The sequence below is a fragment of the Eurosta solidaginis genome, chromosome 5 (assembly GCF_040869045.1).
Source record: "Eurosta solidaginis isolate ZX-2024a chromosome 5, ASM4086904v1, whole genome shotgun sequence".
NCBI lineage: Eukaryota > Metazoa > Arthropoda > Insecta > Diptera > Tephritidae > Eurosta > Eurosta solidaginis.
In genome coordinates, this window is record NC_090323.1 from 31222180 (window position 1) to 31240108 (window position 17929).

At 35.9% G+C, this 17929-nt stretch overlaps 1 protein-coding gene across 1 annotated transcript in view; it reads right to left on the reverse strand.

The window, feature by feature from the left end:
* LOC137252717 (collagenase-like) overlaps positions 1–17469 on the reverse strand; it is a 44923-nt gene extending 27454 nt beyond the window's left edge. Inside the window, exons 1-4 of the mRNA XM_067788772.1 lie at positions 17236–17469; positions 17183–17196; positions 16915–17124; positions 16477–16816 (exon numbers count right to left, since the gene is read on the reverse strand). Coding sequence (XP_067644873.1) covers positions 16477–16816; positions 16915–17124; positions 17183–17196; positions 17236–17408 — 737 coding nt within the window. The 5' untranslated portion in view covers positions 17409–17469. The remainder of the gene's footprint in view (positions 1–16476; positions 16817–16914; positions 17125–17182; positions 17197–17235) is intronic.
* Between the last annotated feature and the right edge of the window lie 460 nt (positions 17470–17929).

A 17929-nucleotide genomic window follows, 5' to 3' on the forward strand; every position in this document is an offset into this window, starting at 1 on the left:
TATATATCAAAATGATCTGGGAGAAAAAAGAAATTTATTTAGCCATGTCCTTCCGTCCGTCTGTCCATAAACACGATAACTTGAGTAATTTTTGAGGTATCTTGATGAAATTTGGTATGTAGGTTCCTGGGCACTCAGACATCTCAGATCGCTGTTTAAAATGAACGAAATCGGACTATAAGCACACCCACTTTTTCGATATCGATTTCGAAAAAACCCAAAAAGTTGGTAGGTGCGTTGACCTTATGACGTGGAATAAAAAATGTGTGCTAAATAAAAATTAGCAAAATCGGATGACGAACACTCCCACTCTTAAAAAAAATTTTTTTTTAAATCAAATATAACAAAAAATTGAATATCTTTACAGTATATAAGTAAATTATTAAAGTTGAATGTTGAACTCCAGTATTGACATGGTGCAACAAAATACAAAAATAAAAGAAAATTTCAAAATGGTCGTGGCTCCGCCCTTTTTCATTTAATTTGTCTAGAACACTTTTAATGCCATAAGTCGAACAAAAATTAACCAATCCTTGTGAAATTTTGTAGGGGCATAGATTCTATGACAATAACTGTTCTCTGTGAAAATGGGCGAAATCGGTTGAAGCCACGCCCAGTTTTTATACACAGTCCACCGTCTGTCCTTCCGCTCGGCTCTTAACACGATAACTTGAGCACAAATCGATATATCTTTACTAAACTTAGTTCACTTACTTATCTGAACTCACTTTATCTTGGTACAAAAAATGGTCGAAATCCGACTATGACCACGCCCACTTTTTCGATATCGAAAATTACGAAAAATGAAAAAAAATGCCATAATTCTATACCAAATATGACAAAAGGGATGAAACATTGTAATTGGATTGGTTTATTGACGCAAAATATAACTTTAGAAAAAACTTTGTAAAATGGGTGTGACAGCTACCATATTAAGTAGAATAAAATGAAAAAGTTCTGCAGGGCGAATTCAAAAGCGCTTGGAATCTTGGCAGGAATACTGTTCGTTGTATTACATATATAAATAAATTAGCGGTACCCGACAGATGATGTTCTGGGTCACCCTGGTCCACATTTTGGTCGATATCTCGAAAACGCCTTCATATATACAACTAAGGACCACTCCATTTTAAAACCCCATTAATACCTCTAATTTGATACCCGTATCGTACAAACACATTATAGAGTCACCCCTGGCCACCTTCATGGCGATATATCGAAAAGGTGTCAACCTATAGAACTAAGGCACACTCCCTTTTAAATAATCATTAACACCTTTCATTTGAAACCCATATCGTACAAACACATTCTAGAGTCACCCCTGGTCCACCTTTATGGCGATATCTCGAAAAGGCGTCGACCTATAGAACTAAGACCCACTACCTTTTAAAATACTCATTAACGCCTTTCATTTGATTCCCATATCGTACAAGCACATGCTAGAGTCACCCCTGGTCCACCTTTATGGCGATATCCCGAAATGGCGTTCACCTATAGAACTAAGACCCACTACCTTTTAAAATACTCATTAACACCTTTCGTTTGATACCCATATCGTACAAACAAATTCTAGAGTCACCCCTGGTCCACCTTTATGACGATATCTCGAAAAGGCGTCGACTTATAAAACTAAGACCCACTACCTTTTAAAATACTCATTAACGCCTTTCATTTGATTCCCATATCGTACAAGCACATGCTAGAGTCACCCCTGGTCCACCTTTATGGCGATATCCCGAAATGGCGTCCACCTATAGAACTATGGGCCACTCCCTTTTAAAATACTCACCCATGTCATACAAACACATTCCTAGGTTCATTTTCCTACATGTTGTTTTTCCCTTATTTTGTCTCCAACGCTATCAGCTGAGTATGTAATGTTCGGTTACACCCGAACTTAGCCTTCCTTACTTGTCTAAAATTGCCATTATTTATACATGCTTGGCTCGTGTGAATAAAAAATAAGCAAAAACATTTACTTTTAGATTCCAGGAATGTGAACAATAAAAACACTTCCTCATTTGAATTAAACCAATATATAGTACGGAAAGTTTTTATTTTTTTTTTTCATTCAACCCATTTAACCTTGAGTAATTTTTCGTTTAGAAGTGCCTAATTAATATTTCAATGCCGTTAATTACGAAAAATACAACATATTTATACAGTTTTTAAACTGGGCGCTATTTATACATAGTAGGGTCGTGTGATTAAAAATAAGTAAACACATTTCCTTATAGATTCCAGGAATTTGAACCAGGGATGGGCGTTATCAACAAATTTGAATAACGATTGACGAAAAAATAAAAAATAAAAAATTATTCATTATTTTAAATTTTTTGATTGATGAATAAAAAGTTATTTTTTTTTTGGATTCTTTTATATAAGAGCTATTAGGCCGGTGGTTTTTAAGCGAAAAACTAAGTTTTCCTTTATCCTCCTACGCGTTTCGGTACATTTTGTACCTTCCTCAGGGAGATCTGTTTTTATTAATAACATAAAACAATTATTCGCAAAAGAAACATTTTACACAACATTGAGAATTTCACTTACATTACATTCAATTAAATTAAAAAAATTTTTTCAAAACTATAAACACACATATATTCGCGCTGCATCCTTTACGTTGCTCATCTCATCACACTGTGTGCTTTTTGATTGCTGTGAAGTAAGCACAGTTGATATTGTCTACGTCCTCTTTGAAGTTTACACAGTCTTTTATTCGTTGTTGTATTCGCAAGCCCTCTAGTGTTAGCCTTGTTTTTGTTCTTCTTTCTATGTCCAATATACGCGCATTCGAAAAATCAGCTGAGTGATTGTGTATTGATAGGTGTTGCGAAAGTGCCGTAGAGGTCTTTTTGTTTCTTGCGTCTGCTTTGTGTTCGCTTATTCGTATTCCTAATGCTCTTTTTGTTGTCCCTATATAAATTTTGTTGCAGTCTTCGCCAGCTTTTCCCTTGCATTTGATTTCGTATATCACATTATGTTGTTGCTCCTTTTCGATTGTGTCTTTTGTTCGTGTAAAAATTTTATTCAGAGTGCAGTGTGGTCTGTGCGCAAATCTTACGTTGTTGTTGTTTATGATATTTCTCAAACTTTTGTTGTCCGTTAAGCCTGGTATGTATGTAATTCCTGTGTATATTATGTTATCCCGTACATTATTGTTTTGTGTATTAATATTTGAATGTTCAGTATTGTTAATTGTTGTAGTTATTAGCTTCTCAGTGACTGCATTAGGGTACCCGTTTTTGTATAGAATAATTTTTATTTTCAACTTGTTTTCATTCCTGAACTCCTGATCACTTAAATTCATAATTTTTCTTATTAGGCTTATTGCCGTGTTCTTCTTTTGGGTCCATGGATGGTTCGAGTGGTAGTTTATCATCCTCGATGACGCTATGGACTTAGAATACCAATTCGTTCTCAATTTTTCGTTTACTCTAGTGATCTCAATATCTAGGAATGCAAGTTTGTTGTCTTTTTCTTTTTCTGTGGTGAATTGGATTTTCGTGTGTTGTGAGTTTAGGGTTTTGAGTATGATTTCCACGTCCTTTTTCTTAACTATGGCTAATATATCATCTACATACTTATCTATGTATTTAATATATATGTCGTTAGATTCAAGTTCAGAGATACTGTCGTCAATAATTTTATCTAGCACTATGTCTGCTATTATGGGAGATAGGGGGTTTCCCATTGGCATTCCATAGATTTGTTGATAAATAGTGCCATCGTATCTGAAATAATTGTTGTCCCTTAGACAAAATTCAATAATTTTCTGGAACTGGGCTTTGGTTAGAGAGGTGTGCTCTTTTAGAGTTGGCCAATGTTGCATTATGTTGTGAATTGCTAGATGAATGGGGATGTTTGTGAAGAGTGATATCACGTCAAAAGATATAAGCAATTCATCATCGGCGATTTTTGTTTTCTTCAGTTTCTCTTTTACTTGGAAAGAATTTTTTACATTATATTTTTCGGAGGTTGCCTTCTTCAAAATTTGGCCTACATATTTTGCGAGATTGTAGCAAGGTACATTGACGGACGAAGAGATCGGACGGAGAGGCATGTTGTTTTTATGGACTTTTGGAAGTCCATATAATCTAGGCGCAGTAGCTGCATTGCATGTTAGCTGTATTTTTTGTTTCAAGTTAATGTTTTGTTGTTTATAGATTTCGTTAACTATTGCGTTGTTTTTCCTTTGTAACTTTTGTGTTGGGTCCTCTCGTATGGTTTTGTAAGTGTTCTTATCATTTAGCAGGGCTTCCATTTTAAGTTTGTAGTCCATTTTGTACATAATAACGGTTTTGTTGCTAACGGTTTTGTGGACTACAAACTTAAAATGGAAGCCCTGCTAAATGATAAGAACACTTACAAAACCATACGAGAGGACCCAACACAAAAGTTACAAAGGAAAAACAACGCAATAGTTAACGAAATCTATAAACAACAAAACATTAACTTGAAACAAAAAATACAGCTAACATGCAATGCAGCTACTGCGCCTAGATTATATGGACTTCCAAAAGTCCATAAAAACAACATGCCTCTCCGTCCGATCTCTTCGTCCGTCAATGTACCTTGCTACAATCTCGCAAAATATGTAGGCCAAATTTTGAAGAAGGCAACCTCCGAAAAATATAATGTAAAAAATTCTTTCCAAGTAAAAGAGAAACTGAAGAAAACAAAAATCGCCGATGATGAATTGCTTATATCTTTTGACGTGATATCACTCTTCACAAACATCCCCATTCATCTAGCAATTCACAACATAATGCAACATTGGCCAACTCTAAAAGAGCACACCTCTCTAACCAAAGCCCAGTTCCAGAAAATTATTGAATTTTGTCTAAGGGACAACAATTATTTCAGATACGATGGCACTATTTATCAACAAATCTATGGAATGCCAATGGGAAACCCCCTATCTCCCATAATAGCAGACATAGTGCTAGATAAAATTATTGACGACAGTATCTCTGAACTTGAATCTAACGACATATATATTAAATACATAGATAAGTATGTAGATGATATATTAGCCATAGTTAAGAAAAAGGACGTGGAAATCATACTCAAAACCCTAAACTCACAACACACGAAAATCCAATTCACCACAGAAAAAGAAAAAGACAACAAACTTGCATTCCTAGATATTGAGATCACTAGAGTAAACGAAAAATTGAGAACGAATTGGTATTCTAAGTCCATAGCGTCATCGAGGATGATAAACTACCACTCGAACCATCCATGGACCCAAAAGAAGAACACGGCAATAAGCCTAATAAGAAAAATTATGAATTTAAGTGATCAGGAGTTCAGGAATGAAAACAAGTTGAAAATAAAAAATATTCTATACAAAAACGGGTACCCTAATGCAGTCACTGAGAAGCTAATAACTACAACAATTAACAATACTGAACATTCAAATATTAATACACAAAACAATAATGTACGGGATAACATAATATACACAGGAATTACATACATACCAGGCTTAACGGACAACAAAAGTTTGAGAAATATCATAAACAACAACAACGTAAGATTTGCGCACAGACCACACTGCACTCTGAATAAAATTTTTACACGAACAAAAGACACAATCGAAAAGGAGCAACAACATAATGTGATATACGAAATCAAATGCAAGGGAAAAGCTGGCGAAGACTGCAACAAAATTTATATAGGGACAACAAAAAGAGCATTAGGAATACGAATAAGCGAACACAAAGCAGACGCAAGAAACAAAAAGACCTCTACGGCACTTTCGCAACACCTATCAATACACAATCACTCAGCTGATTTTTCGAATGCGCGTATATTGGACATAGAAAGAAGAACAAAAACAAGGCTAACACTAGAGGGCTTGCGAGTACAACAACGAATAAAAGACTGTGTAAACTTCAAAGAGGACGTAGACAATATCAACTGTGCTTACTTCACAGCAATCAAAAAGCACACAGTGTGATGAGATGAGCAACGTAAAGGATGCAGCGCGAATATATGTGTGTTTATAGTTTTGAAAAAATTTTTTTAATTTAATTGAATGTAATGTAAGTGAAATTCTCAATGTTGTGTAAAATGTTTCTTTTGCGAATAATTGTTTTATGTTATTAATAAAAACAGATCTCCCTGAGGAAGGTACAAAATGTACCGAAACGCGTAGGAGGATAAAGGAAAACTTAGTTTTTCGCTTAAAAACCACCGGCCTAATAGCTCTTATATAAAAGAATCCAAACATAATAAACATTGGCCCATCAAACAACTGAATAAAAAAAAAAAAGTTATTTTGTTATTCAAGTATTTTTGAATAATGAATAACATTTTATCGTTATTCAAAATATCCTGAGTGATGATAATCGGTCATTCTTATTTTTGTAAATTTTGAGTAAAGAGTTGAGTTTTTATTCCTTATTTAAAAAATATGGAATAACAATAAATTTCAATTTTTATTCAGTTATGCAAAAATAAAAAAATAATTCCCGTGGGTTTTGGGGGTAATTTCGGGGACACCCTCTGGATCCTACTGGGGTCTTTCGGGGTTGGTGACTCCCTCGGGGTTCTCCCGGAATGACCCCCAAATAACCCTGAGAGAGTCCCCAAAAAGATCCCGGAACAACCCAAAATGACGCCTGCAGGACCTTGATGGAGTCCCCAAAACCATTCAGGAATGACCCTCAAATGACACCGAGGGAGTCCCCAAAACCATTAAGGAATGACCCCGATGGAGTCCCAAAACCATCCATGACAAAATAACTTTTTATTCATCAATAAAAATATTTAAAATGATGAAAGTTTTTTATTTTTTATTTTGATTTGTTTTATTTCAAAATGACTCAACCCTGATTTGAACAATAAAAACACTTCCTAATTTGAATTAAAGCATTTCATAGAACGGAAAGCTTTTATTATTTTTTTCATTCAATCCGTTTACCCTTGAGTAAATTTTTGGTTAGAAGTGCCGAACATTACATACCCAGCTGTACACTTGAAATGCTGTTGTTGGTAGTTTTGTGTGCTTAATAGTGTTACAAGGCTGCTCAATAATACATATACATATTGTTCTATTCTGAACTAATTTTCATTTAAAAGAAGCAAAAAGGATGCAGCTTAAAGCTTATTGCCTGCATCTACGCACTTTTACAAAATCTTTTATATAAAAGAAGGCAATTTAACCGATTTAATCCATTTTTACTAAAAATATTTCCTGTTAAAAGGCATACATGGGCAATAAATTCTTCGTCGCGTTATGGCTAAAGAAACATGAGAAATGCATTGTATGAAGGGGGCAGTACCACGCCAATTTTTCAAGATTTAAATTTTTTCCCATTTCTTTTTATAATGGCACAAAATACTTTTGGTAAAAAACTATTTTTCGGTAAGATTTAACTTATAATTTTTGGCTACCACCCTTTTTAAAATCATTTATATAAAAGTGGGTGTGGTCCTTAACCGATTTCGTTAATTTTTCTTCAAAGCATTCCTTTTTGTAAAGGCAATCTCTCTGCCGAATTTTGTTACGATAGGTTTAACGATTTTTGATATATGATTAATAATATTTGTAAAATTGATTTTAACACAAGTGGGCGGTGCCACGCCCATTTAAAAAAATTTTAAATTTTTTTATCAAGAGTTTCAATATCAGTGCACACGTCAAATTTCAACACTCTGTGTTTTATTTACTAAATAATCAGGTTTTTTGTGTTTTCGAAAATGTTATATATCTATATATAAAAAGTAGGCTTGGTTATAATCCGATTTCGCTCATTTTCAATACCAATCTATTCTGGGTCCAAATAAGCAGATATCTCGATATTTACTAAAGTTATCGTGTTAACGGACAGACGGACGGACGGACGGACATGGCTCAATCAAATTTTTTCGATACTGATGATTTTGATATATGAAAGTCTATATCTATCTCGATTCCTTTAACCCTGTAAAACTAACCATTATCCAATCAAAGTTATAATACCCTGTGTACAAGTACAGCTGGGTATAAGAACAGCAATCAACGACACGTACGTACAAGGCAATGAAGAATATTCCATGGCTTGAATATGAGAGATTATTTCACATACATATATGTAGCCGGCAGCTAAGACCAGAAGTTGCTACTCACACATACACACGCATATGGCTAGAAGAAAGGCATAAACTACAGATATACATGTATATAGCTAAATAACTGAGAATGAGATACAACTGTTCTAGAAGGCGTGCTCGTGAAGCGTCCTACGGAGAAACGGGCGAGCGAGGTAACCGAGACTATAAAAGCAGCGCAAGCTGAAGAATCAGTAATAAGTTCGCTATTACTTGTGAAGTATAGCGGCCAAGTGAAGTATAATTGTACTACTCCTAAAGCAGTCTAAATAAAGACCATTTTGCAATACTGAATATTGGAGTTATTTATTCGACAGGTCAGTGACTCGAACGTTAGCAGAAGGTGTATAATAATCAGGAACTCCCCAAAATTCGTTACAATTGATGTCAGAAGAGGAATTGCTGAATAAATTCCAGAGGACAACAAGGACATGGCCATATTAAGTGATTTGAAGATCCAGCAACTGAAAAAGGAGTTTGAAGCCCGTGGATTGAATATTACTGGCAATAATTCTGAGCTACATACACGACTAAAGGAAGCTATGGAATTGGAAGGAAGCGACGTTTATGAACACACTTTTCATCCAGATGTGGAAGACTCAGCGACTAAAATGGGGGAGAAGATAGAGACCCCGTATCCATTGGCAAGTATTGACACTAACGCCATACTAGCAGTACTGAAGCAAATGTCATTACAAATATCAACCGATATGTCAGCACAGCTTCGAATATTTCGACACAGATTACATTCAAGATGGAAACACAACTCGAAGAACAGAATATATATATGGCCGAGCAGTTTAGAGGCCAAGAGGATCGCATATTCTGACTGCTGTCAGAACAGGAAGCAAGGGTATCATCAAAACTGGAAGCGCGGTATGACAAATCGCTCAATTTCAGGCAGATGTCGATGATTTAAAAGGGAGGGGGGGTCAGGAGTTGCAGCTAAATCGCCCAGCAGTTTCAGCGAGTAATCCAAAGGTAAAAAACACCATCCTTCGACGGTTCTGTTCCTTTCCAGATCTTTAAGCTACAGTTTGAGAAGACCGCAGCAGCGAACAACTGGAATGCTGAAGATAAATCCTACTGACGATTCCCAAAGGATAGCGAAATGATTATGAAGCCTTGATGGAAGCTGTACAACGACGTTACGGAAGCGAACGCAGGAAGTAGATATACCAAATAGAATTGCAATCCCGCTACCAAAAATCTAATGAGACTTTGCAGGATTTTGCGTCAGAAGTCGAAGGGCTTGCACATTTGGCGAATGCCGACGCACCCGTGGAATACACCGAAAGTGTAAAAATTCAAAGCTTTATCCATGGAATACGGGATGTTGAAACGAAACGAGTGACATACGCAAACCCAAAACCTACATTCGTGGAAACGGCATCACATGCATTGACTCAGGAAACTGCCTCACTATTGAGTAAATCAGCATACAAAGCTCATCGTGTGGAAGTAGCAAGGCCAGATTGGGTAGAAACAATTTTGGAAGCACTGAAGGGATAACAACAGAAAAATGCCGAAGTTATGAAATGTTTCAAGTGCGACAACCCAGGTCACATTGCACGTCATTGCAGCACCGGTTCTAATAGTTCCAACAGAGCTGAAGGAGATGAGTAAATCTCCAAGTCCAATACCCCATAATCTCTATCTCACAAATTGGAAGATGGTCGAGCAATTTTACTGTCGGAGGACTTGTGGATGGAAAGGAACGTTTACTGACTGTAGATACGGGTGCATCTCATTCCATCATTCGATCGGCTATAGGAAGAATATCAGAGTAAAGCAAAACAACTGCCCCTGAAGTACGCAAACATATTTGACCAAGAAGATGGCTCCCGTGTCCACCATCTTCAGCTAGCTACTTATCTATAAGTTATTGACATTTTGGCTATTTGGATGCTAACTGAAGCTTCGCGTCTCACACAATTAATTTTACAGCTTATTTATTGGCAATTTTAGTTTTATATGCACAAATGCGCCAAGCACCCAATTTTTTATTTCTTGTTTTTTTTTAATTTAAATTTTTTAAGATAACAGCGCCGCAGGCTCGGTTTATTATAAACCCTACTTTCTTATGATATAAAATTTTTCTATGAACAAAAAAGCCGCAAGCGAAAATTTCCAAATTTTCATTTCTTATATATTCCTAATTTTTAGTTTTATGAAATCTAATTTTTTTATGAACAAAAACTGCGCAGACGAACTTGCATTTCCTATGATGGGTTTTTTCCTGGTTCGGTCCGTAATTTATCTGAGTGTTTATGGCGTTTAGCTCGGTGGTAGTGCTATGCATTTTGCGGAAGCCATGCTGATGGGCCGCTAAGCGAATACTCGCAGTGAAGTGGAAGAACAGGACGGTTTCGCCTTTGCTTCTGGCGAGAGGAGTGCTATCGGTTGATACGACTCACCTTCGTTAGATGGTTTTCCAGGCTTTACTAGTGGAACTAGCCTTGCTATTTTCCAATAAAGGTCTGCAACGAAATGCTGGAAAGGTGCGTTAGATAGCTTACTCCGTTATCGCTAAGGCGTTTCAGTACTTCCATGGCTATACCGTCTTGGTTTATTTATTCAGAGGACTTGGCCTTTTTAACGAGTTCGTTAACCTCTGTGGGGGTGATGGTAATAGTTGGCACATCGTGTTTGTGTTTATGTGCCCAACTGTTGGCACGACGTCTAACCTTGTCGACTAAAAGATGCACTACAAATTGCCGACAAAAAGCGCCCGCTTGCCGCATCACCGATTTTGTTCTTTTTTTAGGTTCCCTATGAAAAGGTTAACAAGTTTCCCAAGTTTTGTGATGATAACCTAAACCATTTTTGATTAGTGAGCAATAATATTGCTAAATTGATTTGTTTAAGCTACGTTTATGTGTCCGCCTAGGGATTTTTGTGTTCTTCTTGTTTCGAACTTACCTATTGAGTATTAAATGGTAAAGCTAAAGTCGCTATTTCAAATCCCAAAACATTTCGGTATTAAGAATTAAATTTTTTTCAGGTATGGCAAAGGATTTACCACATTCCCATTTTGTAAATGTATATATGTGCTCATCGCTGATCTATCTCGATAAGTTACTGCCATCAGAAGCTACCATTATGGAGACAAAATGTTTATACTCTGAAAGCTTTTCTCAACTGAGTATAAAAATAATCAAAATAGGATATTCAGAACCCTGCAGCCTTGCAGAACTGCCGCTAGGGATGAAAATTCTGATATCCGACATAGCAGGGGTGATCCCCGTCTATATACCTTATATGCCCATTTTGCATTGGCCTGTTTTTGGAAGTGGCTACACGTTCCAAACTAAAGACCTTGAGAAATGTCACGCCCTTGCGTTTACAACAAGGGCATCCAGTCACACACTACGAACTTTAGGATACACTTTTTGGTATTGTGCCACACAGTGCAGACTTTAGGGTATACTTTTTCTCAATAAACCCAACATTATAAACTAAATTCCTTGAGAAAACTCCCCCGAAAGACTTTATAATTGGCATGGTAAAAGTCCATGAGAAAAGGCTTGTCCTACTGGGTATCTTGCCAATGCTCAAACGACTGGGAAATGTTTTTGCTTTGTGAAACTTGTGAAAGTATACGTGTTTCTTTCCAAACTTTTTGTATGTTTAAAAAATGTATAAAAGTTCAAACTGGTGACGTGGTCTTACTTTATATTTCTTTCTATATTACTAAAAAAAACAAGTGAGGAAGCGACTGTCTTCAGCTGTTCCATAACTTCAATGAATGGAGCTGAACAATAACATGTTGAATTTAAAAAAAAATCATAAACTCTGAACAATCAGTTTTATGGGATATATACTATATATACGCCCGATCTTAACGATTTTTCAGATAAAAATGTATGCCTTATTGTAAGCATTCTGGGTAGTTTCAAGCTTTTAGCTGTTAAAATGAGGAAGATATTACTTTACACCCTTCATCTGACCAATCGGTTGTATTGTATATATAGTGACGAATTTTAGCAACACTAAGGGATGCTATCATCTCTAAGCCGATGCTAAGCAGTGACTTGTATGCACATAACCAAATTAATCATTATGTCTACACATATGTACGTAGACGCAGCGGAGAAGCAACGCACAACCACATGCATATATATGAGATGCTCCTGAAAGTATGCAATAATTGTGCAAGTATTACTCACAAATACACGCGCATGGGCTATGAGAGAAGCTATAAAAATTGTGCATCTGTGGAGGGCTGAGAAATTAATAGCTGATAGCTAACTAGTAATTTCTGGAAATAGAAGCGCCTAGAAATATGCCGGCGATGAAACTGGACAGTATAAAAGCGACCACAGTAGAGGCACGTCAATCAGTTTGATTTAAGACGCTATCTGGCGAGCAATAGTAGTGTTATTTATTGTGAAGTACTTTAATAAAGGCAATTTTGCATTATTGAATACTGGAGTTATTTATTCAACAGTTTAGTGATTCGGACGTTAGTAGAAGGTTGCAAATAAGAGGAATTGCAGTAAATTCGTTACAATATAATATATATATGATCGATGTTAATGAGTTTTTCAGGCAAAAACATATGCTGTATTTGTGAGCATCTGGGAAAATTTGAAGCTTTTAGCGGTTAAAATGAAGAAGAAATTTTGTTGAACCTCCCGTCTGAACAATCGGTTGTATGAGGTATATATTATATATACGACCGATCTAACATATTACAAAAAAAAAATCAATGTATGCCTTATATGTAAACATCCTGTGAAGCTTCAGTCTTCTAGCAATTAAAAAGAGAAGTTAATTGCAAAAACCCCTATTATTTGAAAAATCGGTTGTATGGGGGATATATGTTATAGTGGTGCGATCTGTCAGTTCCGACAAATGATTAATTGGTCACCCAAATATACCAGCTCGCCAAATTTTATCGAGATATCTCAAAAATTTGGCGGCCACCGTGGTGTGATGGTAGCGTGCTCCGCCTACCAGACCGTATGCCCTGGGTTCACACCCCGGGCAAAGCAACATCAAAATTTTAGAAATAAGGTTTTTCAATTAGAACACAATTTTTCTAAGCAGGGTCGCCCCTCGGCAGTGTTTGGCAAGCGCTCCGGGTGTATTTCTGCCATGAAAAGCTCTCAGTGAAAACTTATCTGCCCTGCAGATGCCGGGCGGAGTCGGCATAAAACATGTAGGTCCCGTCCGGCCGATTTGTAGGGAAAATCAAGAGGAGCACGACGCAAATTGGAAGAGAAGCTCGGCCTTAGATCTCTTCGGAGGTTATCGCGCCTTACATTTATTTATATTTTATTTTTATCTCAAAAATTTAAGGACTAGTTTGCGTTCAAACAGACAGACAGACGGACGAACAGATGGGCATGGCTAAATTAACTCAGCTCGTAATCTTGATCATTTCGGTATATATATTAATGGGCTTATCGCGTGATAAACTGTATATACCAATTCATTTTCATGAGTGGTATAAAAACGTGAAAAAAAGTGGAGACGATGTAGATTCAAATATAAGATTAATAATATCTTAATGCCTTAACTCAAGAAACTTGCAATGTAGACATAACTTCTACAATTATTAACAGCCACTTGAACTCGGGAAAATATTAATTTAAGAACAGCTGAAAATAAGACAATGGTACCTTGTACAAATTTGCCTCTAAGAAAAAAAACTTATAAAATTGAAATTTTTTCGATACTGCGTCAAAATTTTAAGATCTGATCGTAAAATATCTCTTCATTTTTTTTTTTTGTAAATATTTATGTCAGGTTTGAATATAGCGGACAATTATTTTGATAGCATATAACTATGTACATGTACATATATGCACACACAAAAATTAAGTGCAGTGTTAGCACTTTTCGGAGAAATATCAAAACCTATTTGTATTCGTTTTGTTGTATTGAGTGAGGGTGGGATGTAAGCAGCAAGTCGCAGTGGTGTGGTGATAGCGTTATCCGCCTTTCGCTCCGAATATCCTGAGTTCAACTCCCGGCCGAGTCAACTTAAACACTTTTTCTTTATTATTCTAGCTTTCACGAAATTGTTAGTCCATAAAAGAGAAGAGATGGACCCACCAATAAGTATACCGAAATGATCAGGATGACGATCTAAGATGATTTGATATATCTTGATGAAATTTGGTGAGAGGGTATGTATTTGTTTCCGATCAGACATTTGTCGGAACTGAGCGAATCGGACCACTATAGCATATATCCTCCATGTAACCGATTTTTCAGAAAAGAAATTTAACTTGCCATTTTGGGGTATAAAAAAAAGCGCAAAATAGTAAGATCCGATTCTCAAACCCACTCAATATGGTCACAATATTTCATTAGAATCGACCGTTTCGAAGGAGTTCAACCACAAACGCTGTGTCACGAGAATTTCATATATAAGATAATCTAAATTCTGTTTAAAAGATTGTTTTTTCAATAGCTTTTGACAAAATTTTCTATATCTACAATCTTCTGTGACTGGGAGTGGAACCATAACTGGGACTTGGGCTGGGACTGGGATTAGTACTCGGATTAAGATAGTGAATAAGGGATGGAGAAGCATAAAAAGAGCTAGAGAGATGAAAAAGGATGGAAGTAGAGGTTAGGTTAGGTCGAAATCCTATAAAAAAAATGTTAAAAGTGTCACTTTTCGTATGACACGTCGATAGGTGCTTATTAATTTGTAAAAGCTGGTTTAAAGAAACAGTCGAGACTTGTTTTTTTTTTTTTTCTTTTGTGTATTAGCTTTTCACAATTTTCGCCCGCATATTAATAAGATCTGATATCTGATTTGCATCATTATTAATCGTTCCAATTTTCAATGTCGTCAATGCTGACGTCAACACTAGCCACCCTTGACAATAACACAAAAATGGGTTAATACCGCAATTGCTTTTATCGTCAAACAAACGGTTGGATTTGAAAAAATTTATGAGCTCAGAAAATTTAACCAATAGACTTTTTAATTAACTTTTTAGAGCGGGACGTGGATGCTTAAATTTAGTCAACTTAGCAAAGCGATTAACTTTCTCGCGAGTTAACTTTTTCGCGACACTACTGTATACCTCTTTATATAAAAATCAAATTTTGTGTGTGTGTTCCTTATGGAAACGTATTTCCCACACTTCAGTCATCACCAAATTTTGGCTATGAGTTCATTTGATCAAGACGAAGGTTTTTCATATTTAAGAACTAAGAATTTTAAATAAATTTTTTTTTTCAATTTCAGTTTTTTTCAACTTCGATTTTTTTTCCTCGGACTTTTGAAAATATCTTTTTTTCCAAACCAAATTGCAAACAATTTTTCAAAATTACAAAAGAACTGATTTATACCACTTTACGAAATTGCGTCCGGTTTCCAACAAATGGCGTTGCACTGACAAGATTTTGTCATGCTTGATTTTTTGTTCTCAATAAGAAGAATAATCTGCTATAAATGTATAGAGTGTGTTTCAAATATTTCTTATTTGACTTTTATTTACTTAACACCATTCAATAACAAACGATCGAACAGATTCTAACTGATAAAAAATGATTTCCGTCCAGAAAATTGTAAAATAAGAAATCAACGACAGTTTTTTATTTAAATTTGCAATTAATCTTATAAATAACAAGTAAATGTGTCTAAGTTCGGGTGTAACCGAACATTATATAATCAGCGTGAGCTTCAATTGTACATTTCATTTCAGATAAATTATTTTCTACATAACACGTGGCACCGCCCGTTTAAAGAAGGAATGTCTCCCCATTTCCTCTTACAATAAAACTTGATAAGTGAAAAATCATTGATTCAAAACTAATTTTCGTTAAGTTATAGCTTACTTTATTCGTCCACGACCCTTTTAAAAATCTTTTATATAAAAGTGGGCGTGGTGCTTAACCGATTTCGTTAATTTGTCTTCAAAGCATTCCTTATAGTAAAGGCAACCTCTCTGCCGAAATTTTGTTACGATAGGTTTAAAAATTTTTGATTTATGATTAATAATATTTGTAAAATTTATTTTATCACAAGTGGGCGGTGCCACGCCCATTTTAAAAAATTTTTTCAAATTTTTATCAAGAGTCTCAATATCAGTCCACACGTCAAATTTCAACATTCTATGCGTATTATTTACTAAATAATCAGGTTTTTTGTTTTCTCCAAAATGTTATATATATAAAAAGTGGGCGTGGTTATCATCCGATTTCGCTCAGTTTCAATACCAATCTATTCTGGGTCCAGATAAGCTCGTGTACCAAATTAGGTGAAGATATTTCAATATTTACTCAAGTTATCGTGTTAACGGGCAGACGGACGGCCGGACATCAAATTTTTTTTCGAGACTGATGATTTTAATATATGGAAGTCTATATCTATCTCGATTCCTTTATACCTGTACAACCAACCGTTACCCAATCAAAGTTAATATACTCTGTGTGCAAAGCACTCTGAATATAAACACTTTGAGGTCAATATTTTTTAGAAGCCTAAGCCCCGTATTTTCTCGAATCCAATCCAAGTAGGAAGTGACACGAGTATGTACAGCTAGTGAATCACTTTTACATCCTCTGTGTGAATGAAAAGACATAATACCAATTTGAAGCTTTGAAGATGCCAAGACCAATGGGCCACCAGAATCATCATCACAAGCTCCAATACGATTGAAAGTGGAAGTACATATTTTTCCGGTATCGATTCTAGACGAACCATATTTTTTAACACAGTGTTCGAGATCACTTTCAAATTGGCAAACTGTAAAACAGGTGAAAACGATGTCGATGTATCAGAGGTACGACCCCATCCAGAAGCCACTACAGTTTTATCAACGTAAGTGGGATAGCTTAAAATACATTTTGGTAGGGACACCGGTTTAATAGCAGCAGAATATGTTACAGCTGGAATTTTTATCAGAGCTACATCATTTATAGTAGTTTCCATATCGGGATGAACTTTAATGTCACATTTGTCCATCTCCAGGCGTACAATGGGATCTAAGTGAGTGATGCTGCCTAAGTATACGATCCCACTAATAGAACTGAAATTGAAAGGATTGACTAGACCTGATTGCGTATCGACAGTACGTTATTGGGTAATTAACTTATTAATTTTTCTTTTCGCCAATTTTCTCACACCTCAAAACATACAGTAGATACATATAATTCAAAACTTACATTAAAGTACAATGAGCAGCCGTCAGCACCCATTCATTGCTTATTAGATATCCACCACAAAAGCCCCAATTTTCACCATCAGATAACAACAAACCAGCTTGATAAGGAAATTCATTAGCATGAGCCGTTTGACCATTTGCTATACGTGGACTTACAGCTACCTTTTGCACCATAGACCCCAAGCGTTCACGTTGTGTATTTCTAGGTCCCCGATTTTCAAGCCCCGAGCGACGAAGCTATCAACAATTTCATGTTGCAACTGCTCAAGCAAATTCAGACTGACTAAAGCCTAAGCTATTTTGGTTTATTTGTAGTATAGTTCAATAGCGTACTATGGAATAGTTTGCAATATATTGTTATAAATGCATATATTTCGGCAATTCATAGTATATGAGTATTTGGCTACACAACAACCGTCTAGACCTTAGGAGAAATGGGCGAACGCCGCAATCGAGATATAAAAGCAGCGGAAGCTGAGGAATCAGTAAGCAGTTTGATTTAAACACGCTTTTAGTGAAGTATAATTGTGAACTACTCCCAAAGAAGTCTAAATAAAGACCATATTGCAATACTGAATATTGGAGTTATTTATTCGACAGTTTAGCGATTCGAACGTTAGCAGAAGGTGTATAATTATCAGGAATTTCCCAAAATTCGTTACAGTAGTTTCGAGTAGAAGGCAATTTTCATGTTG